Source organism: Geotrypetes seraphini, chromosome 16 (genome assembly GCF_902459505.1).
Source record: "Geotrypetes seraphini chromosome 16, aGeoSer1.1, whole genome shotgun sequence".
NCBI lineage: Eukaryota > Metazoa > Chordata > Amphibia > Gymnophiona > Dermophiidae > Geotrypetes > Geotrypetes seraphini.
The window spans coordinates 10,903,626-10,928,663 of record NC_047099.1 but is presented as its reverse complement, the minus strand read 5'-3'; the positions used below and the strand labels follow the sequence as shown (position 1 = coordinate 10,928,663).

Here is a 25,038-nt window from a genome sequence, read left to right as displayed (position 1 = left end):
CAGGAAATGTATTTATTATTTAAAATATCCGTATTAACTTATAAAGTATTATCCTGTAAATCTCCCTTATTCCTAGAGAGAAATGCTCATTCCCTACGCACTGTCAAGAGCATTAAGATCTGATGATCAGAAAACCTCCTGTCCGTCCCATCCTTAAGATGTATTAATACCTGGAAGGATACTGATGGCTCCTTTTACTAAGCTGCGGTAGGGCATTAACACGCGGAATAGTGCGTGCTGAATTGCCGTGCACGCTAGACCTTAATGCCAGCATTGAGCTGGCATTAGTTCTAGCCGTGTGGCGCGCGGTAATATCCTGCGTGCGCTAAAAACGCTAGCGCACCTTAGAAAAAGGGGCCCTATCTTTTCAGGTGTAGCCCCACAAACTTGGAATTCACTGCCAAAATAATTAAGGGAAGAGAAGTCATTAGATAAAGTCCAGTGCAATTAGATATAATTCCTGTATAAAGACGCGTTCAACAGATAAGATTTCTATGAGGCTTTGATTACTATTTCCCTTCCTATCTTTATGTTTTGTTCTATAATTGCTTTCTTTCCTATCACAATTGTATTCTTCCCGCATCTCTTTTGTATCTAATAAGTCGTTTGTCCATGTCTATGTTCTTAATTGTTTTGTCTGCCTTCCCCACATTTTACTGTACATCACTTTGGATTTGGGGGGGGGGGAGGAATTTGCGATTTGATCAAAATTTTTATTAAACTTGAAACTCGTTAAAATCAACGAGGTTGTGATCAGAGAGGATTTGAGATTTAAAAGCAGATTCATTTACGCGTGTTTGTCCGTCAAGCCCCTTCCCTTTCCTTGTTTAAAAGCAGACTGAAAACCCACCTTCTTGCTATAGCTTTCAATCCTTAACCCTACTCCTCTGCCCTCCAACCCGGCCCACTGATTAACTGTTCCACTTAACTTTATCCATGCCATCCTATTTGTGCCTTGGCTGTTTAGATTGTAAGCTCTTTGGAGCAGGGACTGTTTTCTTATTCTTTGTGACTCTGTACAGTGCTGCGTGCTTCTGGTAGCGCTATAGAAATAATTAATTGTAGTAATGTAATGTAATTTATTTCTTATATACCGCTAAACTCCGTTAGGATTCTAAGCGGTTTACAGAAAATAGACAATAAAAATAAGATAAATAAATAAAGAATAGGTACTTTGAAATTCCCTTACTGTCCCGAAGGCTCACAATCTAACTAAAGTACCAAAGAACGAACAAATTAGCAAAATAATAGAGAGGAAAATAAAGATAGAGGAAAAAATGAGATATGAAGCATCCTAACAAGAATACATTGAACTCTCAATACCATACTGTTAAACAAAACGTACATTCCAAAATAATAATGTAATGGAAAGAAACTAATTAAATAGAAAATAATTTTAAGAATTAAATCAAATATAGAAATGTAAAAAGAAAAATAAACATTAGAAATGAGGAAAAAAGAAAAAGTAGAGGACGGCATATGAATAGAATGGAAAGAGAAACAGTTAAACAATAGAATTCTAAGAAATTTTTAAATGAAAACTAAAATCTAGTAGTAGATTCAGAAGGTTAAGATATTTAATATGAACCATTATTGGAGGATCATTCTTATATGTAGCATTGGTATAGAGCGAGTTGTGCTTTCACTTTACTCTGTACATTAATCTGTTAATCTGAGTGTGTTTTTAATCTGTTGCAGTGAAAGGGCTGCCGGCCTTCTGGCAAGAAATGGCCAGTAGTAGGAAAGCTGAGATGATAAAGTTGAGACAAGACTCACTGGAGTACCAGAGTGTGGAGAAACGGTTCAACCTGTCTGCAGCCCACTATCAGATTCAATCTGTGAGTTCCATCTTGAACTGGGGCTTGGGGGGGGGGGGGGACAGGGAGGAGGTGACACCCTGTGTTCACACTGTATTTTGCAGGCATTGTATTCCAACCATGAAGTTGTTTATTGAAGTATTTAAGGAACAGAAACCAGCTGCTTGGTTTTGAGAAAAAAAGAATCACAATATTTAGGGAGAGTTGCCATTTAATTAGCACTAAATATATGCATGACTAAATATTCCTGCAAAACTTACACATACAACTTCCAACTTCATCCCACTCCAGTGCCAGCCCCATTTATTATGAATAAAATTGGGCTATTTAACTCGTAAATTGCCCAATTTTATTGTTCTAACTACAAAAATTGAAGGTTAAGTGAGTTAAGGATTCACCACAAGCCAATGACTATAAACTCACTTCAAATATTGGGCCTAATTTTTCTGCTGCAAAAGTTTTACCAAATAGGACATGTTTTCATAAAAAATACTGACATCCTGTGTTCATTGTATGCATTACAGATGATTTATTCCTCTATTTGGTACAATGGGGACATCTTATGGTCACAATAGATATTGCAGATCACTTAAATTTAATTTTCTGATAACCTGTATTCATTTGGATCACTTTGCATGTTTCAGATTGAAAGGATTCAATGCATCCCCCTGTATGAGGCATACAGTCTTCGGAAGAAACAGATGGAGGAGAAGAATGGGCAGGAAACAGAGAATGAGAGGATCTTGTATCATGGCACTTCCTCAGAAACCTCCTTGTTAATATGTGAGCATGGTTTCAACCGGAGCCTCAACCAGCGATCAAGTAAGTCCTTAGCAAACAGAAGAACTCTGGGAAATTCTTCTGGGTATAGTGCTGGTCTCAGTTCTAATTTCTGGCTCTGCCACTGATTATCTGACTCCTGGGGAATTAACTTTAGGGGTCATTGTAGAAATCACTGTTGAGCAGCACTTTACATAAGAACATAAGAATAGCCTTACTGGGTCAGACCAATAGTCTATCCAGCCTAGTATTCCGTCTTCACAGAGGCCAATCCAAGTCATAAGTACCTGGCAAAAACCCAATAAGCAAATTGCACTGGTTTATAAACGCTCAGAAAAAAAATAACAGTTGCTTCTATGTGATATACTCATAGGCATTGCTGGGGTGAAAGAATGAGTGAAACAGGGCTGGGATTAACACTTATGTATATATCTTATTAAATACGCACACATTAGAATTCTTAATTTGAGGTTGCAGGGAGGAAGACTCAGGAGCAATATTAGGAAATTCTTTTTCATGGAGAGGGTGGTGGATGCCGGGAATGCCCTCCCGAGGGAAGTGTGGAGAGGAAAACGATGATGGAATTCAAAAAAGTGTGGGATAAACATAGAGGATCTCTATTAGAAAACAAAGAATGTAAATTAAAGAGCTAAGGCCGGTACTGGACAAACTTGAACGGTCTGTGTCCCATATGTGATGATTTGGTGTAGGATTGGGCTGGGGAGAGCATCGATGAGAACTCCACTAACTTGGAACATGAGGATGTTACTGGCCAGACTTTATGGTAGATATTCTGCAAACAGGATGGTTGGATAGGCTGGAGTGAGCTTGGATGGCAACTTCAGCAGTTTCAACCTAGTGGACTTTACAGTCTATGACCCAGAAATAGCAAAGAAGAGAGAGGTTAATTTAATGGAGAGACTGGATGGGTCATTCAGGTCATTTACAATGTTACTTACTGTCACATGCATGCACAAAGGTGCTCCTGATTGTTGGATTATATGTTGGGCTGAGTTTTTCTACTGAACCTATAAGTTGTTGCCATGTTTGCTCCACCCTAAATCATGTCCTTCAGTATGTAGAGTATTTGATCTTTCTATGATTAAAATAGCCAGTTATATGTTTATCATCTGAAATTTTTTTTAAATAGCATATGTGTTTGGGACCACCACTAACCACATAAATAATTTTCATTTGCAGCCTGTCTGTGTGTGACCTTGGGGGAGTCACTTTTATCTCCCTGTGTCTCAGTTCTAATTTGAGAATGACACGGAGACAGATTTTTCCCCGTCCCTGTGGGAACGCATTTTCTTGTCCCTGCCGCATTCCTAGGAGCTCTGTCCTCATCTGCACAAGCCTTAAACACTTTAATATCATAAGTGTTCAAGGCTTGTGCGGTTAAGGCAGAGCTTACAGGAATGGGGCAGGGCCAAGTACAGCAACAAAACTTATGGGGACAGGACAGGGAGAGGCAGGAGTGAGGGAGAGCATTCTCAAGATCTGTATTGAAAGCCACTTCAGGTAGAGAATGAAATGCAGGCAATGTCTGGAGAGTAGGGACGCATGAGCAGATGCATTATTTGATTCTTGTTCTTTGTTTGTTCTGTAAAGCGTTCGGCCATGGAGTGTACTTCGCAGTGAATGCAGAATATTCCTCAGCAAAAATGTACTCCAAGCCAAACAGTGATGGCTTCTGTACCATAATCCAGGCACGGGTATTAACCGGGACATACTCACTCGGACACTGTGACCTGAGAGCTGCTCCCCCACGCAATGCATACTCAGGCCGCGACCTCTTTGACAGTGTGGTGGATAAGATGGAATCACCTTCTGTTTTCGTTATCTTTCATGACACACAAGCCTATCCGGAGTATCGAATCACTTTCAAATAGCAGGTCAGTGGGCTGTATCCAGGAATAAGCAAACTGCCTCAACCCACCCACCCCCTTCGCCTCCTTAGGCCAGATCCGTTAGTATACTGTAACAGCAGAATGTGAAGCATGTTGGACAAAAGGACACTTGCCTTCTCTTCTTCTTAGAAAATCAGGAACAATCTACACCTCTAATGTTTTCCTGTCACTAAGGAACACATTTTATATAGTACGCCTACAGGTTTGTCTCTGAAAGAAGTGCTGTTCTATAAATCATGCTTAAAATTAGAATTTAAGATTTTATGTTTTGAAAGTATTTTTATAATTTATATTGTGAATGTTTTCTTGTAACCTTCTAAGAACATTGGATTATGTGGAATATAAATACAAGAAAAATAAAAAATAGGGCTTTTGTCTGAGAACCATTTCTAAATTCAGGCCCGACCATTTGCGCCAATGAAATTTAGTTGCCGGCGAAGTCAAAAAGCAAATGGGGAGAAAACAATTCAGATTACATGAAAGGGAAAATTATGAACTGCCAAAAAACAGCTTGAACTTGCTGCACTTCCTTTTCACTATAAATAAATTTATGAATGCAAATAGCTGTATTTTTCACTATTTCTTATGTGTATATGCTCAGAGACCTGGAGACCAACTGGGAGCTATGCCGAAATTGAGCCTCGCCATCCAATCATTGCATATAAATTTTATATATCTGTGTATATGATGAATTTCAACAATCTTCAATTTATGATAGAGAAAGCTTATCTTAAGAATACTTCAGGGTCCCCATGTGGACCGTGTTTCATTTCCTGGAAACATATTCATCTTCCTGGAAACGTCTAGCTATCTTCTTGTTGTATTAGGCCCAATGTCTTTAAATGTATCCCTCATCCTGGAAATGTCCAGTTATCTTTTGATGTAATCCGCTTAGAACTGCAAGGTACAGGCGGAATAGAAGTCATTAATGTAATGTAATGTAATTTCCGTCTTCAGGGAACCCAAATCATAAGAACATAAGAACAGCCTTACTGGTCCATCTAGCCTTTCCTCGCGGTGGCTAATCCAGGTCTTGGATTTTTCTTCTGTTTGTATTGAGTGTGTGCTATTTTCCTTGCACTAAACTGGAATAAAACGCAATGATATGGAAATGCTCGTCCCTGTTTTAGACTTTGCTACTACTGAGCTCCTTTCCGGCATCACTTCATGGGGTCAAGATACATCAATATGGATGGAGATGGGGGAGGAACTAGGGTGATTGGGGGGTGGGGAGGGCTCTCAGATGGTCACATGAGGAACTTGAAATCCCAGACCCAGCTTATGTTCTGTAGTCATTGTTTCATCTAAGGTACCTTAAGTGTCACCACTGTATGGAGATTTGGTACAGCAATATTACGGTTTCCATCCTGTGAGCCATTCAGATTTCCTGAGAGTCTTGAAGAACTTGCTGGCCCTTCGTGATTGAAACCACAATATTGAGAACATAAGAATTGACATACTGGGACAAACCAAAGGTCCATCAAGCTCAGTATCCTGTTTCCAACAGTGGCCAACCCAGGTCCCAAGTACCAGGCAGAAACCCAAAGAGTAGCAACATTCCAGAGCTGATATTGTGATGTCATAATATCTCATTCCACTAATGCCTAAAAGCCAACCTCATCAGTGATGTCACAATGGCTTGAGTGACCTAATCTTGGCTCTCATAAGATCATAAGAATAAGTCCAAATAGCCCAGTGTCCTGTTTCCAACAGTGGCCAACCCAGGTCCCAAGTACCAGGCAGAAACCCAAAGAGTAGCAACATTCCAGAGCTGATATTGTGATGTCATAATATCTCATTCCACCAATGCCTCAGAGCCAACCTCAGCAATGATGTCACAATGGCTCGATTGTCCTAGATTTGGCTCACATAAGAACATAAGAATTGCTGTACTGGGACAGACCGAAGGTCCATCAAGCCCAGTATCCTGTTTCCAACAGTAGCCAACCCAGGTCCCAAGTACCAGGCAGAAACCCAAAGAGTTTCAACATTCCAGAGCTGAGACTGTGATGTCATAATGCCTCATTCCACCAATGCCTAAGAGCCAACCTAATCAGAGATGTCACAATGGCTTGACTGTCTTAGTAAGAAGGGGTTGGGGTGGACCGCCCTGGATGCCATATCAGTGCAGACACCAGCACCTCTCTACCACACCATGCTCGCACGGGGGGGGGGGGGAGGGGGAGGGAGAACATGAGTATGGAATGGGGGTGGGAAGGAGCAGTGGGGGTGCAGAAGGACAGGGGCATGGAGAGGAGGACATAGGGAGGCGCCACCACCCCAGTCGCCTCCTACCCTTAATATGCCACTGATTACATTACATATAATTTGTTGCTGCCGCAACCATTAGAGAAAGCAGTGGATTGCATGCAGTTTCTAAAGTGGACAGTTTTACAGTACCTTTTTTAAAGTGTTTTTTAGGTATACTATGTTTATTTAATATTTTATGTATGTATGGTTGTAATCCGCTTCGTTTTTAGGTAGACTGTAAGTCTCTTAAATAAATAATGCAGTTAGCACGCACTAAAGTTTCCAAGCTTTATTTAAAATTTGATTAAAGGCTTATAAAAATTTCTAAGCGATTTACAATTAAAAGAAAACCAAAACAAAGAAATTGACCTGGGAGATCCACAGAGAAGAAAATCCAAGAGAAACCAAAAAACACTGTGCAGTGACGATGTTCCTGAGATGGACTTTATTGAAAATTTAAAAGTTCCAAAAGTCAACATGAACAATCCACATAAAAGTAAAATAATCCACATAAAAACCTTAAGGACCTAGTCTGTTGAGAACGTAAGACCCACAAGATAGTCTTCTTTTGGTTTTAGCAGTGTGTTCTCTGCGAATTTCCACGCAATTGTTCTTTTGGATTGATTAGTTTTTTCACGTATCTACTACTATCAGAGACCCCTGAAGAAGACTATCTTGTTGAAACACGGACCGTGTTGGGTCCTACGCTCTCAACGGACTAGGTCCTTAAGGTTTTTATGTGGATTATTTTACTTTTATGTGGATTGTTCATGTTGACTTTTACATTTTCAATAAAGTCCATCTCAGGAACATCGTCACTGCACAGTGTTTTTTGGTTTCTCTCACAATTAAAAGAACCAGGGTAAAAAACACTCAAGTCATACAAGACTAAAACAAGACAATCACTGACAGGAACAAAATGGAAGGAGGGTAGAAAAGTAACATTAAATGGGCAATCACGTAAGGAAGGGTAGAATGATAGCCTAAAAGGCTTAGTTGTCAATGTGGAGATGTTAATATATATATATATTTTTTTTTTTTGTTTTGTTTTGTTTACGGGCCTGATGTTTGCCAATAACTTCAGCTCCTTAGCGTCCCTTGATGAATTCCCCCCTTCAAGTGTATTGTGTTAACATTGTCGGTAGCTTTCTCTGCTCTGCTGTTACCTAAGGAAGGGCAGTATAGGAAGGAGTAGCCTAGTGGTTAGAGTTACAGCCTCAGCCCCCTGAGGTTGTGGGTTCAAATCCTGCACTGCTCCTTGTGACCCTGGGCAAGTCACTCAATCTTCCATTACCCCAGGTACATTAGATGGATTTTGAGTCCACCAAGACAGATAGGGGAAATGATTGAATATCTGATTGTAAACTCCTTAGATAACCTTGATAGGGTTTTACTAAACAGCACTAGAGGTTTTTAGCATCGGAGCATTTACCTCACCAGCCCATGCTAAAATCCAAAAAACACACTAGGGCTTATTTTCAGGGATGACCATTGTACACACCCAAAAATAAGCCCTAGTGCGTTTTTTGGACCCAAAATTAATATAAGACAGTGTCTTATTTCCTCCCTTAGGTAAGCTGGTAAGGAATTCCAGAGTTGGGGGGTTATGACCGAGAAGATGTCGGTGCGCTGTGTATTAATAACTTTCAAAGAAGTTTACTATTATGACTGGTTTTGTGTGTGCCTATGTCAGCGTTTTGTCTGGCCAGCTATGTCCAGATTTCACCCTTTTCCGGCTACAGAAAGTGAAACAATTCTTTATTCCAGGAAACACCTGTCTGACGTTAGGGAGATATGTTGTATCTGCTGGGGAAATCAGAGTGAGGATGAGTGTCAGGAACAGAGGGAAGAGGAAGCTTGCCTGGGAGGAATATGTACGGGTGGGTGTGGATAAGTCAGAAATTCTACAAGTAGGTGGGAACTAAGCCCAGAAGATGGAGGACTGAAGCCACAACCAGAAAAAGGAAATCAGTCAGCCCCCTGGAGGAGAGGACAAACAGGGAGATAGGAAACAGACATTAAAATACTTGAAAGGTATTAATAGACCAAGGACCCTTTTTCAGGAACAAGGAAACAATAAAGCTACACAATACTCCTAGGAAATGAAACTGAAAGGAGCAACAGCAGGAAATACCGGTACTTCTATATAGACAGATGATAGATGTGTCTGGAATGTCCTCCCATAGGAGGTGTTGAGGCCAAACGCAGTGACAGCACAGCAAGATAGAAGGGATGGAGTCTGAAGCACTGGAGGAGAAGGGTACAGTTAGGAAGGACTTGCCTCATGAATAGTGTGACCATATGGCTCCAGAAAAAAGGGGACAGATTGAGACATCCGGGTTTTACTTCCATTGAAAGCAACCAAGATGTCTCAATCTGTTCTCCTTACTTCTATTGCTTTCAATGGAAGTAAAACCCGGATGTCTCAATCTGTTCCCTTTTTTCTGGAGCCATATGGTCACACTACTCATGAATGGTCTTATGGGGGAGGCAGGGGGAGATAAGTGTGGATAGATATTTAGGGGCTATAGATTGAGTGCACTTGTAGGTCAGTGCGAGGAGTCTGAATTGTATTCAGAAACGGATGGGGAGTCAGTGAAGTGACTTCAGGAGAGGGGTAATGTGAGTATGAAGGCTCTCGCAGAATATAAGTTGTGCAGAAGAATTTTGGACGAATTGGAGGGGAGAGAGATGGTTGAGCAGAAGATCTGAGAGAAGCAAGTTGCAGTAATCTTTATCTGTGCTACGTTGCTGTGTGAATTCTTGTCACCACCGAAACTAGCACTTATGGGCAGAGAGCCAGAAAAGATTTATATCTCTGCTGGGTCTCTCTGCCCAAGTTTAAGAAAACACCATCATTTTTGGCCTATATGCTTCATTGCTGTATACTTGAAAAACAGTTAAAAGTTTGCAGTTTCAAACTCTGTACACTGATCACAGCTGTCTCCTCTAAGCTGCAGAAAATGAAAGTAACTTCATTTCAAGAAATGAAACTCGGGTGTAACGTCACAAAAGGAATATCACATCGCCTCAGGCAACCAGCACAACCCAGGGATGGGTGATTCCAAAGAGTCAGTGAGACAAACACTCACAGAGGAGTCAGTGGAGAGCACTCAGAGGCAGGTCCTGAATCTGGAAAGTTTGTGTGCAGGGGGGAGCTGATAAAAGAAGGCTCAGAAAGAGGAGAGGAAGCATTCCTCTTCATCACCGTGGTCCATACCACCATCACTACTGGCTCTTCATCCATCCCAGGTAACTTCAAGTTTCACAGTAATAAGGTTACACCAGGAGGCTGTGGTTATTGACTGATGTCTTTAAACCAATTCTAAGGAACTGGTTTCCAGCACCAGTGAATGGCAAATAGGAGCCATAATTTAATTTGTGATTTGAATAAGATACGAGGGTTGATGGGTGGTACAGTATGTCATGGTGTCACAGTGGTCTTCATTGGCGTGGTTCCTGGTCCTGCTTTTTTGGTGGTGGCTGGTTGACCTGGTTCTGCAGAGACTCAGAGACTTTTATATCTCTTAAATTTATTTTATTTTTAATTTTTTATCTTCTTTCATTCTTTCAATTTTCTATTTCTTTGATTTTTGATCTTGGAAATGTATTACATATTTTTAGTTTAATCAGGTACTTAGCTAGATTGTGAGCCTTCGGGACAGATAGGGTCGTTTTTCTCAAGTACACTTCTCCCTCCGTATTCACTGTGAAAGGGGATTAACAGACCCGCGAATAACTTTTTCATATGTTATTCTCTGTTTTCTATTAAAAAACCATCGTGAATATGGTGAAACCGCGAATAACATGGTGGGAGACCTGGCCTGTTCCTGAAGGAGAGGCAAAACACGGTGAAGAAAGTGCCGGGAACCAGCGATTTTCTCTATGCAAGTTGACGTCATTTGGGGGGCAAGCTAAAAACCATGAATAATCGAAACTGCGAATACGGAGGGAGAAGTGTACCTAATTTCATTTTAGTTAGATACATTGTAAACCGCTTAGGTCAATAAAATGCAGGAGCGGTATATAAAATTTTAAATAAACATAAACATACAGTAGATCAAATAAATGTGAACTATGAACTATCCCCCCCCTTTTTACAAAACTGCGATAACGTTTTTTAGCGCAAGCTGGCACACATAATGCTCTGCGTGGCTTCCGATGCTCACAGAGTTCCTATGAGCGTCGGGGGCAGCACGGAGCATTCAGCGTGCCGGCTTGCGTTACAAACCGCTATCGCAGTTTTGTAAAAGGGGGAGGTGGGGGTATATAATTTTTACCTGTGCTTTTGGGCATAAGATCACTGAAGGCAACATTTTTAAAATCATCTTTCTTTTCTTTTTGAATGTATTTATTTTGACTTCTTCTAGTGATGTTCTGCTTTTCGCTGTGTAATGGAATTCCTTTCTCTCTTTTGTATGGTTTAATTTTGATGTTAAAGCTACCTTAACTTGTTAAACTTTTGGCAATGTGTAATAAACGATATACAAGGGTGGTTTGAAAAGTTTGGTTAAAAAAAGAAAAAAAATTAAACAACGTAGTTTCCATCGAGGGCTATACACTAACCCCCTCTTTCACAAAGGTGCGCTATGCTTTTTAGCGTGTGGTAAATAGCACGCACTAATCACGTGCTAAACGCTAACACGTGCGTGATGCGTTAGCAGTTAGTGCACGCATTGATTTAGCGCGCACTAAACATGCACTATAATGCTTAGCGCACCTTTGTAAAAGAGGCCCTTATATCAAACCTGGGCCAGCGAGGTAAATTCTTCTACGCTCATTCAATTCCTATGAGCATCGGAGCATTTACCTCGCCAGCCTGCGGTTTGATAAAAAGGGGCCTTAGTCTGGCATGTTTCCAGTTTTTTCGTAAGCTATTTTTCCTATGATACGTAAAAACTGGAAACTCGCCGGACTAAGGCCCCCTTTTATCGAACCGCAGGCTGGCGAGGTAAATGCTCCGATGCTCATAGGAATTGAATGAGCGTAGAAGAATTTACCTCGCTGGCCCAGGTTTCATATAAGGGGGACCCTATCCCCCTCTTCTACGAAACCGCGCTAGTGTTTTTTAGCGCAGAGAGAGCACAGAGAGCCGCACTGAATGGCCTACACTGCTCCCGACGCTCAATGAGTTCCTATGAGCATCGGGAGCAGCGTGGGCCATTCAGCGCGGCTCCCCAAGCTAGAAACCGCTAGTGCAGTTTCATAGAAGAGGGGGTAAGCGTACATAGCCCTCCATGGAGACTACATTGTTTAACTTGCTGTTTTAACCAAACATTTCAAACCACCCTCGTATATTCCAAATAATGTTGGACAAGACCAGAGAACAGTTTCTTCATGTTACAATATCGTGTGGGGATATCTACCTGCTTATGGATTCCCTCACAATGACCTTAAAATTAGAGTTATGTCAGGGGTGATTTGAAGCACATTTGTTGAGTGTCATGCAAGGTGAGGGAATAGCGTTTATTGCCTCACTATGTGCAATCATCTGTATGAGGGAATGCTGTGTGGGGGAACCTTAAAGCCAAAATTTCCACTCATAGGGAAGAGGTCAGGAAGGGAATGTCAGACCCGCAGGAAGGAAGGGGGAATAGAGGAAAGTGTGCTGATTCCATATGAGGTAGCAAGGCAAATTCTTTTGGGTGCCACCCTATAGCGATACCTATGGTTCCATGAAGCTTCCAGTTCAGTTTTTGTCTGCATATTTCTGTTTCTAACGTGTGGACATTTGTTCTGTATTTGGTGAGGATCTGGGTTGTGTGTGTGTGTGTGGGTCAATGTATAACCTAGGTAAGAGATTTGGTAGTGTGTAGCTTCTGTGTAGAGATCTGGGATAAAGTTTATAGATCTGTAAAAGTCCTGTGTGTTCTGTCTTCCTAAAAGGAGGGGTATTGGTGTTTTGAGACACCATGTAAGGTTTATAGTACACTTCTCCCTCCCGCTGATTCGGTTATTCGTGATTTTTTTTATTTTTAAATTAAGGCAGTATTCCGGACCTTCCCTGCCTCCCTCCCGCTTTCCCCCGGAATGCCTTACATGGTGGTCTAGCGTAGTGTTCTTCAACCACCGGTCCATGGACTGGTGCCGGTCCACAGGGCCAGCACTTGCATGATGCCCAAAGCAGTGTTCTTCAACCGCTGGTCCACGGTGCGATCGATGAGGCATTATCTTCAAGCCAGCTCCCTCTTCCTCACTGATTCAGTGCACAAAGCCATGGGCAGTGGCGTCCGGGTTTTGGAAAGCCCCGACAAGATACGGCCACTTCTGGAGGGCCTCTGTGCATGCGCTCATGATGGCATTATTATTATATTATATTAGTTTGCATATTTAATATTTATTAAAAACATAATTAAGATCCTTGGCAGCATGATTTAGAGTACTCTGAATACACAGTATGGAACAAGTCGTTTTACATGGTTCACAATGTTCTCTGCCGTAGGTACTATGATTTGAGTATGAAGAGGGTAAGTAGCTTTCTCAAGATCATGCAGTGTGGGGGAGGGTGAGATGTGGACCTCAACTCCAGTCTATGTGGGATGAATCTCCAACAGATGTCATTTTCTTATTTTCTTCACAGAAAATCTCCAAAATACGGAGGGTCGAGAGAAGAGAAGAAATCCTAAAGTTTTCAGTTCTGCATCTTCTGGAACTCTGAACACTCTCTGCAGGGGCCCCTATAGAAAGATGGCTGCTACCACCTTAAGAATTCCACCAAACTTGGCCCATCATCAAGGTTCTCTGTACATTCCATCTTTTCTGCAGGAAATGCAGGAGGTAGAGGCAAGGAGTCAAGAAATCTTCACAATGGATAGGAAACTAGTAGAGTCATTAGAGTGGAGAATCTTCAGAATGTTGGTAGAAGCTCAGTCTGATAACCTCGGGAGAAGAGTGTCTATAGTAGAATCCCCACAGCATAGTGATACAGAGGTATCAGTGGAGGGATTTGTGTATCAGGTCAAACAAGCAGGCCAAGCCATTCAAGACTTCCAAAAGAAATGGTCTCTTGTCAAGGAAAAGTTCTATGTAAACCCAGATGAGGTTACTCTGTGGAAATCTCTAAAGAAAACTATGAATTTGCTTGTGTGGAGAGTCAAGGTGTCCTGCATGTTGGAGCAGAAGTCTGCTATTCAAATCTATGGCCCCCATGATATAGTGAAAGCAGCTATGTATGCTATCGACAAAGTTCTCTGCTTCATAAGCTCATATAAGAAAGGTGCATTCAGACCAAACTCCTTTCTTGCAACCCATCCCAAAGTGATTGGTTTCTTCCAGTCAGTAAATGATCTCAATGTCTTTGTTTGGAAAGGTGATCCTTCAAACCTAAGACAAGATGCTACTTTGATGATTAACTATGGTGACCAGATACTTCATCACAACATATCCCCAGGAATAATTAGCAGCGTCTCCCATAACTCAATGGCATTGTTTAAGCAATGTGTCCCAAGCAACAGAAGAGCCCCACAGACTATCTTTCACCTTATTTTCAATGATGCTCAGACTGATCAAGATAATTCAACAAGACACTTGCTAACAGAAGGCATCATTCATTCCTTGGAAAGGGCAGCCCAGGATAACTTCCATACATTGGCTATTCCGTGCTGTGGTCTGAACACAACTCATGTGGAGTGCATCGTCTTGGCAATAGAAACCTTCTTCAGAACACAGCCCCACCATCCCCTACGAAACATTGCATTTGTAGCCGAAGAAGATACGGCAATTGCCAAAATTCAAAATGTGTGCTTGAAGCACTGGTCTCAAAGAGAAAACCTGGACTACCTCCTTCCTAAGGTTCTTCTCTCCCTGGAGGATGTGAAGACAGAGGTTGTTTCAGAACCTATAAAAGAACAGAAGGTGAGAGGCAAACACCATGAGCTTTAGAATATGGATATGGTTATAATTTGTTATGAATGGCCAACTCTAGTCCTTGAGCGTCCATCTTTCTAGAATGCCAAATATGCAAAGCTGCTAAGCTCCTAGGATGAATGTATGAAAACATGCCTGATGAATATATATATATATATATAGAGAGAGAGAGAGAGAGAGAGAGAGATAGATAGATAGATAGATAGATAGGAAGGACAATGTTGCAAAGCCATTTACCTATGAAAATTATTATTTATGTAGGCAAAAGGGCTATTTGGAAATTGTGTATCCTGTGTGCAGATATTGAGAACCTGTTGTATCCTCCTGATCTCACTCTCTAGACCACCTAAACGTACCTTCTTATATTATCTGAGGGATGGGAATTGATTCTTGATAGGAATGTTTCCACAGCGTGCCCACTAGCCTAATCGCTGTTGCTCAGTGGTGTGGTTGCATCTCATAGTCTATAGTTTATTATTCATAATCTGCCTTTAACATACATAATAAATATACCATACAACATAAAAATCTTACAATCCATAGTAATGTCTCAGACAATTGTCTATTACAATGAAAAGTCAATAATCGTATTTCATCCTACAAAATAAATTACACAGATCCTTTTGCTGTTTGATGTAAACTGGGAGTTTGTTCCATTCAGTAGGGCCTGCAAAGGCGAACACACTGTTTCTCACCACTTCCAAATGCAGCTTTTTTCAAGTTGGAATAATCAAGTCAGAGTGCCCTGCAGAGCGTAGTGCTTGAGTGGGTCCATAGAGTGACACACAGTCCTGCAGTAGAGAATGACACGGTGAAAGAATTCATCACTGTTCTTGTCCCCATGGGAAACCATCCCGTGGCATTCTTTAGTGTGTCTCTCTCAACCTCAGTCCTTCTACACCACTATTCTTCAATACAAGACTTGATGGTCAGTGGCTGGGCCCATTCATACTCTGATTCTTATGTGAGCCAAGTATAGGACAAAGAAGCCATTGTACATCACTGATGAGGTTGGCTCTTAGGCATTGATGGAATGAGACATTATGACATAACAATATCTGCTCTGGATACTAGAGACTGTCATTCTTTAGTGTCTATCTCAACCTTAGTCCAGTATTCTCCAATGCAAGGCTTAAGGGTCAGTGGCTGAGCCAATTCATACTCTGTTTTTTCTCTCTCCTTAAAGAATGACGTGGGGATGGTTTCTCGTGGTTAAATGCAGGGACTGGAACAGCGATGAATTCTATCACCATGTCATTCTCTATCCTGCAGATATTTTGGTGCCAATTGAAGCATACTCAAATCGACCAGCAATAACAACTTATATTGAACTCTATACTCCATCGTCAGCCAGTGTAAGGTAACATAGGGTGAGGAAACATGATCCTGCCAACTCACTCCAAACAAAGCACGAATGATAGAATTCTGAGTGACTTGTAACGCATGCACGGTAGAGGAGGGCAGTCCTAAAAATACATTACAGTAGTCCAAGCTAGATAACAGTACTTAACCCTGCTTCAATAGCTTTTCAGATTCCAAGTGGTATATACTGTCAGGAAATAAATCTATAAATGAACAAATAAACAATGCAATGTGCTTTGATCCACATTCAGCAAAGGTGCTCCCTGGGAACAGGGTCAGGGTAGGGATTGCTCCAATAGGTTTTCTTTTGTATTTTCAAAATTTATATGGGTTGCTTTAACTGTAACATGAACCCATTCATAAAGGAGGTAGATGACTCTTTCGGTGATATTGAAAGTGTAAAGTAGGCATCCAGTTTCAGTTTGAAAACTAGTGCAAAGACAGGGCGTAGAAAAGAACCAGTGGGCTTTCTGAAAATTGCTCTGTGTATGTTATTCTCTCATTTTGAATATTTTCAGAACAGGAAACTTGAGGAATAAATAAAAGACGCTTTGACTAAATAGGACAGTCATCCTAATGGTTAGAAGACTTTGGAGATCATGAAAGCTTTGCTGAGAAGTAATGATGGCCAGTAGAATTCTCATGAAATCAAAGAGATAATATCCAGCTAGAATATGGATGGCCAACTCCTGTCTCTGAGAGCCAAACCAGCTATTCATCACCATCTTTTATTTATTCCTCAACTTCCCAACAGCTGATTTGGCTCTCAGAGACAGGAGTTGGCCATCCATATTCTAGCTGGATATTATCTCTTTGATGTCATGAGAATTCTACTGGCCATCATTGCTTCTCACTTCTCAGCAAAGCTTTCATGATCTCCAAAGTTTTCTAACCATTAGGATGACTGTCCTATTTAGTCAAAGCGTGATAAATTATGGGAGTACCATCTCTCAAGAGTGATATTTCCTAATGATGTCTTTGTCTTCTCTTCTTTTTTACCAGACAAATGCGGTAGTCATTCCTTTTGTCTCTCAGGGAAGCAGAATCTCCCCGCTCTGTCATCAGAGTGACTCTCTGTGTATTAAGAATCTCCTCGGAAGCCTGTCAGAGACTGAAGAGCTCCCGGTGGGAGAGGCGATCTCCATCCCTGCCACCCACATCCAAGGTGTCAGTTGCCAGGTTCTCTACATCATCCAACTGGATGAGAACCTTGTTCAGGAAAACAGAGCCAAAGAGGTAGGAGTGTATGAGAGAAACTGTGACCTGGTATGTAGACAGAAAGAAACAATGGGATAGAGACACAGACATCTTGTCATGTCAATAGGATTTCTCAAGTCTGAATATAGTGAGAGAAGAAACAGAGATCAACAACCAAGCCATAGGTGAGGCCTCCTTATAACAACATATTGTTGAGAAGCTTTGAAGAGTTATCCTCTCTTTATTAGGTCAGTAGAGAAACAATGTCGTTACTGTGTCCAAATAGTAAAAAATCCTCTACGTTTTAGGTTGTCGGTATAAGTTATGGAGATACATATAAAGAAGAGAGAGAAAAGAACTTATTAAGGTACAGAAAAGCAAACAACACCAGGAGGTAGAAAAACATTAGTCTCATCATTTTATAAATGATGCAAGTAGTTACAGAATACAATGTATGTATGTAATTTATGCATTTAATTGGCCTTTTATTCATGTATAATTGGCGATAAGTATTAAGAATCAGCTTTGACTATCACTAATGAATGCAAATTTGCAGTTACACATGTCAGTTGCAAGCCAATTCTCAAAACTGTGCACGTGGTTTCTATAGTGCATATCTGCAAGAGCGGGGTGGCCAGGGTATAGGCAGGTCATGGGTGTTCCGATTATTTTGATGTGCATTTTATAGACTTCTTTCACCTACAAATGCAACTGTCGCATTTAGTCATGAACAGCTAGTCTGCCATACAGCAGGCAGAAGTGGCCACACCCAGTGGCATAGCTGAGGAGGTTGGTGCCCAACAATTTCCATGCCATGTGTCCTCCTGCTATTTCCTGTCATGCCATGCACCCACACCCCTTGCTGCTTGAGGCCTCCCCCATCCCCACGTACCTTTTGAAATGCTCACAAGCAGCATCTTCCATCTGTTGTTCGCACTGGCCTCAGCACCCTTCTGACATCATGGCCTGGTCCCATGCACTCAGGCATTAAAACACTCTATGAGAACCTAGCAAAAGTCAAGGTGACTAAACCTAACTCACAACCATTCTCTTTACCCTGATTTACAGAAGACCTGAGAGTACAAAAAAGGAGAGTCAGAAAATACTTGGCGCAAAACTTTTAGTAACTGACCATACCTTCTGGCCGCTCCCTCAAAACTGAAACACCCGCAAACACTCCTACTCACATTTCATACCCAAACTTTGGCACACAATCCCCCCATCTGTCAGATTACTAGATAATAATAATAATAATAATAATAACTTTATTTTTCTATACCGCCATAGTCAATCGACTTCTAGGCGGTTTACAGTGTAAGAAGGCTGGACAATCAGCGAATAACAAGAGGTCTCAATACAATACAATAAGTCAACATACAATACAATACAATACAATACAAAGATTCTGTATACAATACAGTACCATATAGTACGAGTCTAACTACAATATAATACAAAATCTGAACACAATACAATACATAAGTCTGAATACAATACAATACATAAGTCTGAATATAATACTATACATAAGTCTAAATACAGTATCCTACAATGAGTCTAAATATAATACAATATTGTAGAAGGGAAAGTTACGTATAGTTTGGAGTTCAATAGGTAATGAATATCTGAGTATTTCTTTAGAACTTCCATTGAGTTGGAGTTCTATGGAAAGCGAATATCTGAATACGTGAGGGGCATCTTTAGAGAAAGAAAGGCATTTACAGTGAGGGAGTCCTATTGAAGGGGGGGGCCGTTTTAGTCCGTGAATTTTGCGAATAAGGCGGTTTTGATCGATTTGCGGAATGCACTGTAAGACTGATTAGGTTTATTTATGTAGTTTTTCAGCCAAACTTGTTGTCTGTTCTGGAACTGGAACTTCAGGAAGGCTGTGAAAACTTTCCTCTTTACTAACCAAGCTCCTTAAAGTCATTCACACAGAAATGCCACTCATTCAACACACCTACGCCACCTAATCTCACCAGATGCTACTTAGTGCATATGTTTTATTGCCATGTCTATATTGTAATTTATGTAAACTATGTCATCTCTACTCTGTCTGGATTATTATGGATGTACTTTGTAACCCATTCTGGGCTCCTTTGGGAGGACGGTCTAAAAAAATTGAATAAATAAATAAGAATGTTTACATGAATATTCAGGTACTCAAGCATTTTTCCCTGTCTGTCCTGGTGGGCTCACAACCTCTCTAATGTACCTGGGGCACTGGAAGGGGGGGGATTAAGTGATATGCCCAAAGTCACAAGGAGCAGTGGGGGTTTGCACTATAGATGTGCACTACTGACATGTGTAACTGCAAATTTGCATTCATTAGTGATAGGTGCTAAGGCTATAGCTTTAACTACCATACCACACTCTCCGCTCAAACCTTAATGCCAATTATAGGGCACTTCTGGAGTTAGTATGCCCCAACCGGGATTTAAAAATACAAAGTTTTAACTTTGTGTACAGTGCATTAAGCCTCTATAAACAGCACTCCCCTGATATTCGCAAGGGTACCATTCTAGGAACCCCCGCAAATCTTGAAAAACAGCAAATACGGTTTTTAGCAGGGGAGACTGGAGAGGGCAGCCGGAGTGCCGGCGAGTGAAAGAAATCACTCGCAGAATGCTCCGACCGCCTCTTCCTGCAGTCAGGCCTCACCAATCAGGAGCTGCATGTCAAAGCAGCTCCTGATTGGTGAGGTCCGACTTTAGTGCAGGAAGAGGTGATCGGAGCATACCCTGTCAGTAGCAGCAGGAGGGGATTGAACTAGCCACAAAGCTGTGACCTTGTCAACTGGACACCTGGACAACCTAAACATCCTCCCTTGTCCCTCCCTAGGCAATCCACCAGCTGGTCCATGGCAGTCTTCTCACCCTCTACAGTTCTTTCTTTGAGTCCATCACCATCCCTTTGCTGGAGTCAGATTCTCTTGGAGACTTCTCAAGGGACAGAGTTCTTCAGACCATGCTGGAAGAGATTGACCAGTTCACAAAAGAAAGGCCCAGCACCTGGATAAGATCTGTGAAAGTCGTGTGCCCACCTGACATGGTAACGTGTTCAAAAGGAAAAAAGGTTAGGATGTTATTATCAAACGCTGGTGTCTGATTAGGTGACATGTTGAAGATGGATGCTGTTGACTAGTCTTTGAAGAGGTTAATAAGGCTTTTTCAATATCTTATGTTACATACCAATTGGATGGAACTAGGTCACTTCCTGGTCATGGTTTCAGAATGCTGTTATTGGTCAATTATTTATTTATTTTATTATTTATATACTACTTACATTCAGGTATTTTATCATATTTCACTATCTGTCCGGTGGGCTCAAACTCTATCTAGTGTACCTGGGGCAATGAGGGGATGCCTTGCCCAGGGTCGCAAGGAGCAGCAAGGGATTTGAACCTACACCCTCAGAGTGCTGAGGCTGTAGCTCTGACCCCTGCAGTACAATTATGATCTCTAGAAATTTTTTCTCTCCAACATAACTGAAAGAGGTTTCTTCCTGTGCACAGCAGGTTATTTCCTGCAAGAATTTTGGGTCACTTCCTGGATGTAGCAATCTACTAACTTTTAATAGAAAAGAAGTTACTGGTCATTTTCTAATTAGAGATCCTCAGTGTGGGATGAACACAGAGGATTTCTATGTCCCATATATGGTGATTTGGTTTAGGATGAGTTGGGGAGAGCTTTGATAGAAGTTCCAGTGACAGGATGGTTAGAATGGGCTGGAGTGGGCTTCAATGGCAACTCCAACAGTGGGAACCTAAAGACAGTACCGGCTGGACATCTATGGTTTATTGCCCAGAAATATTAAAGAAAAGACAATTTAAGAACATAAGAACAGCCGCTGCTGGGTCAGACCAGTGGTCCATCGTGCCCAGCAGTCCGCTCACGGGGCAGCTCCCAGGTCAAAGACCACTGCTCTAAATGAGTCCAGCCTCACATGTGTACGTTCCAGTTTAGCAGGAACTTGTCCAACTTTGTCTTGAATCCATGGAGGGTGTTTTCCCCTATAACAGACTCCGGAAAAACGTTCCAATTTTCTACCACTCTCTGGGTGAAAAAGAACTTCCTTACGTTTGTACGGAATCTATCCCCTTTTAACTTTAGAGAGTGCCCTCTCGTTCTCCCTACCTTGGAGAGGGTGAACAATCTGTCTTTATCTACTAAGCCTATTCCCTTTAGTATTTTGAATGTTTCAATCATGTCCCCTCTCAGTCTCCTCTTTTCAAGGGAGAACAGGCCCAGTTTCTCCAATCTCTCACTGTACGGCAACTGCTCCAGCCTCTTAACCATTTTAGTCGCTCTTCTCTGGACCCTTTCGAGTAGTACCATGTCCTTGTTCATGTATGACGACCAGTGCTGGACGCAGTACTCCAAGTGAGGGCTTACCATGGCCCAGTACAGTAGCATGATAACCTTCTCCGATCTGTTCATGATCCCCTTCTTTATCATTCCTAGCATTCTGTTCACCCTTTTCGCTGCTGCCACACATTGCGTGGATGGCTTCATCAACTTGTTGATCAGAACTCACAAGTCCCTTTCCTGGGAGGTCTCTCCAAGTACTGCCCCGGACATCCCGTATTCATGCATGTGATTTTTGTTACCGACATGCATCACTTTACACTTATCCACGTTGAACCTTATTTGCTATGTCGATGCCCATTTCTCGAGCTTGATTATGTCACGTTGCAGATCTTCGCAATCCCCCTGTGTCTTCACTACTCTGAATAACTTCGTATCGTCCGCAAATTTAATCACCTCACTCGTCGTACCAATGTCCAGATTGTTTCTAAAGATGTTGAAGAGCACGGGTCCAAGCACCGAGCCCTGCGGCACCCCACTGGTGATGTTCTTCCAGTCTGAGTATTGTCCATTTACCCCCACTTTCTGTTTCCTATGCTCCAGCCAGTTTTTAATCACGTGAGTATTTTACCCTCGATTCCATGGCTTGCAATTTTCCGAAGTAGTCATTCATGTGGACCTTTTTGAACGCCTTCTGAAAATCCAGATATACAATGTCGACTGGATCACCCTTGTCTATCGCCTGTTTACTCCCTCGAAGAAGTGCATCAAGTTCGTCAAACAAGATCTGCATTTGCTGAAACTGTGCTGGCCGGTCCTCATCAGACCGTGTCCGTCAAGGTGATCAATGATGCGGTCCTTTATCAGCGCCTCTACCATCTTTCCCGGTACCGAGGTCAGACTCACCGGTCTATAGTTTCATGGATCTCCCCTCGAATCGTTTTTGAAGATCGGTGTAACATTCGCCACCTTCCAGTCTTCCGGAATCTTTCCCGATTTGACATAACATAAACGTTTATTTATATACCACATTAGCCTGAATATATAATGAATGTGACCATTGAGCAGATGAATGAACCGCTCAGGTCTTAATGTGCTGTAATTTTCTGTGTTTCTATGTTACATTACGGACAGACTTTCCAAAACCCAGCAGCTTGTCTTGGTTTTGGAAAGCCCCGACGAGCTCCAGACGCTCTGGAGGGATTCTGAACATGTGCAGATGACATCACACACATCCACGCATGCTCCAGGCCCTCCAGATGCGGCCGGAGCTTATTGGGGAAGAAGAAAGGAGGTTTGGGGGTGCGGGGCAGGTGTTGAACTGGGAGGGTCTGGGGTGGAATGGAGCAGAGTCGAAGGTGGAACAGGGCGAGGCCATGTGTCCGGATTTTTGTAGGCTGAAAATGGTAACCCTAGGATATGTGGACAGCCTCCTTTTATACATTATTGCTTGTTACTGGACAAAAGATAATGCTATGTTTTCTAGAAAAATGGATTAATGATTAATCTTGGAGATGAGAGTAACTTCCGGAAAGCATGGCTCCTTCCTTCATTCTGCAAGACTTCCTATTCATGGAAGGTCACTTTGTTGAGGCAGACTACATTATGCATTTGCAGAGAGTTGAGATTGGAATGGGCTTATTATTTATCACATATTTTTGTCTATTTCGTTGTTTTACCCACTGAAAGTCTAACTCACTACCTTTTACCTTTGCAGTTAATTGATGAGAACCTCAGCTGTGCTGGTAAGATCAGTTTGCAAATTCTGTTCTGCACATCTGAAATCCCCCCCCCACCACACACACACACACACACACACACACATTGCCCCAGACTATTTTCAATCATACACCTACAAATGTAGGAAAAGTATAGTTAAAATATTTGGTTCATAGTCATTTGCGTGCGAGACATCAGCGTGCCAACATTGGAGAGCAAACAATTTGGCACAAGACACCAGCGTGCCGCAGGAAAACTTACTTTTAAAGAGCCTCCGACACGGGGTATGAGTGGGGAACCCCCCCCCCCAGTTTATTTCATACTCTTCGTGCCACCGTTGGGGGGTGTGGGGGGGTGCAACCCCCCACATTATAGAGAAAACTGAACTTTTTCCGATTTTTTTAGGAAAAAGTTCAGTTTTCTCTATAATGAGGGGGGTTGCACCCTCCCCAACGGCAGCGCGAAAAGTATGAAGTAAAGTGTGGGGGGGTTCCCCCCACACCCTCCCGTCGGAGCTCTTTAAAAGTAAGTTTTTCCGCGGCACGCTGGTGTCTTGTGCCAAATTGTTTGCGCTCTAATATCGGCGCGCTGATGTCTCACGCGCTTTTGTTCCGTCACCAACTATTCACATGGGTTAAAACTCGTATAAAAACTGCAGCCCTAGTTAGTATATGTCTCCTGGCAACTGTGCAATAGAACAGAATAGACCTCCTTGGCCATTATATAATTCTCACTTCCACAATAGGTTTCTATGACACAACTCAAGTGCTCGACTATTATTTTTTTTCAAACATTTTTATTAATTTCAACAACAAATGCCAACTGCCAATCAAGACAAGAAATGCAATATCAAGAAACCATATCCACCCCTATCCCATCCCCCCCCCCAAATATAACATAACAGTCCAAGAAGATAATCCAGTAAATACAAAGGAGCAATTCAGAGGGTATTCTGACTGCGGCCTCTCGGATGCAGTATATTCAAATAAGGAGTCCACACTTGAAGGAAAGATTTGCGGCGCTTCCAGGAGCCATCCACCGCTCGTGCTTCCCGTCGCAACAAAGTATGCGGTTTATTCCTCCAGTACTGAATCGAAGGAGGCTGATCAGAAAGCCAATGGTTCATAATACACTTTTTCCCGAGGACATTCCCGAGCAGGATACAGAGTTGATAAAGGAAAATGACAAAATGACATAGCAGGAGCAGAGAGAGAAACAGCAATATTCAAAGTTGTACTCAAAAAATGTGCCGTCTCTCAGCTCGAATGTAATGAGAGGAAAAGACCTCAAAATCCTCTTAAATAGAATAGTATCGTAGCAGCGAAGTAGCGGTTCACAAATTTGAAAGACTCCTGAAGCTGCTAAGAACGCTGGCGAAACAGGACCTCTCAGGCTTTACGGCAAGCAAAAAATTTTGCACTCAAGATAAGTACGCTTATTTAATGATGATTTTAAAAATCTATTCTGTTGAAGAGGATTTAACACATTACAAAACATTCATTACGTGAGAGATTTTTATGATCAATGACCTGCTTATGCTGGTTATATCTTTGCTTTGAATCAGCTCAGGCCTCTTGTTATATTTGAGCACTTGAGTTGTGTCATAGAAACCTATTGTGGAAGTGTGTTTGCATCAATGGAGGTTTCTTCCATTGAAATATTGTTAGCGTTTCATTATATATCTCTCAGCATTTGTCCTGTAGGATGAAAGGATTATTTTGTTACTTATCCATTAAGCACACACTAAAACACAGAGCATGGCATATAACTGGACAACAGCCAACATTGTCTCTGACTTCTAGTCCAGTTCACGGTGATAAAAACTTAGAA

General features: G+C 41.8%; 2 protein-coding genes across 7 annotated transcripts in view; both read left to right on the top strand.

Annotated features, from left to right (window-relative positions):
* Positions 1–9,857, top strand: part of LOC117349912 (protein mono-ADP-ribosyltransferase PARP14-like) — a 31,314-nt gene extending 21,457 nt beyond the window's left edge. For 4 of the 6 annotated variants that reach the window (XM_033923632.1, XM_033923629.1, XM_033923634.1 and 1 more), the window contains 3 exons: positions 1,699–1,838; positions 2,462–2,639; positions 4,209–4,890. In XM_033923632.1, coding sequence (XP_033779523.1) covers positions 1,699–1,838; positions 2,462–2,639; positions 4,209–4,489 — 599 coding nt within the window. In that variant the 3' untranslated portion in view covers positions 4,490–4,890. Of the gene's footprint in view, positions 1–1,698; positions 1,839–2,461; positions 2,640–4,208; positions 4,891–9,711 lie in introns of those variants that run through there. The other 2 variants (XM_033923630.1, XM_033923631.1) reach the window with 2 other exon arrangements.
* Positions 9,858–9,886: 29 nt separating this feature from the next.
* The window catches only part of LOC117349911, a 29,690-nt gene continuing 14,538 nt past the window's right edge, over positions 9,887–25,038 (top strand). The window contains exons 1-5 of the mRNA XM_033923627.1: positions 9,887–10,009; positions 13,338–14,611; positions 16,988–17,221; positions 20,024–20,257; positions 23,207–23,234. Coding sequence (XP_033779518.1) covers positions 13,445–14,611; positions 16,988–17,221; positions 20,024–20,257; positions 23,207–23,234 — 1,663 coding nt within the window. The 5' untranslated portion in view covers positions 9,887–10,009; positions 13,338–13,444. The remainder of the gene's footprint in view (positions 10,010–13,337; positions 14,612–16,987; positions 17,222–20,023; positions 20,258–23,206; positions 23,235–25,038) is intronic.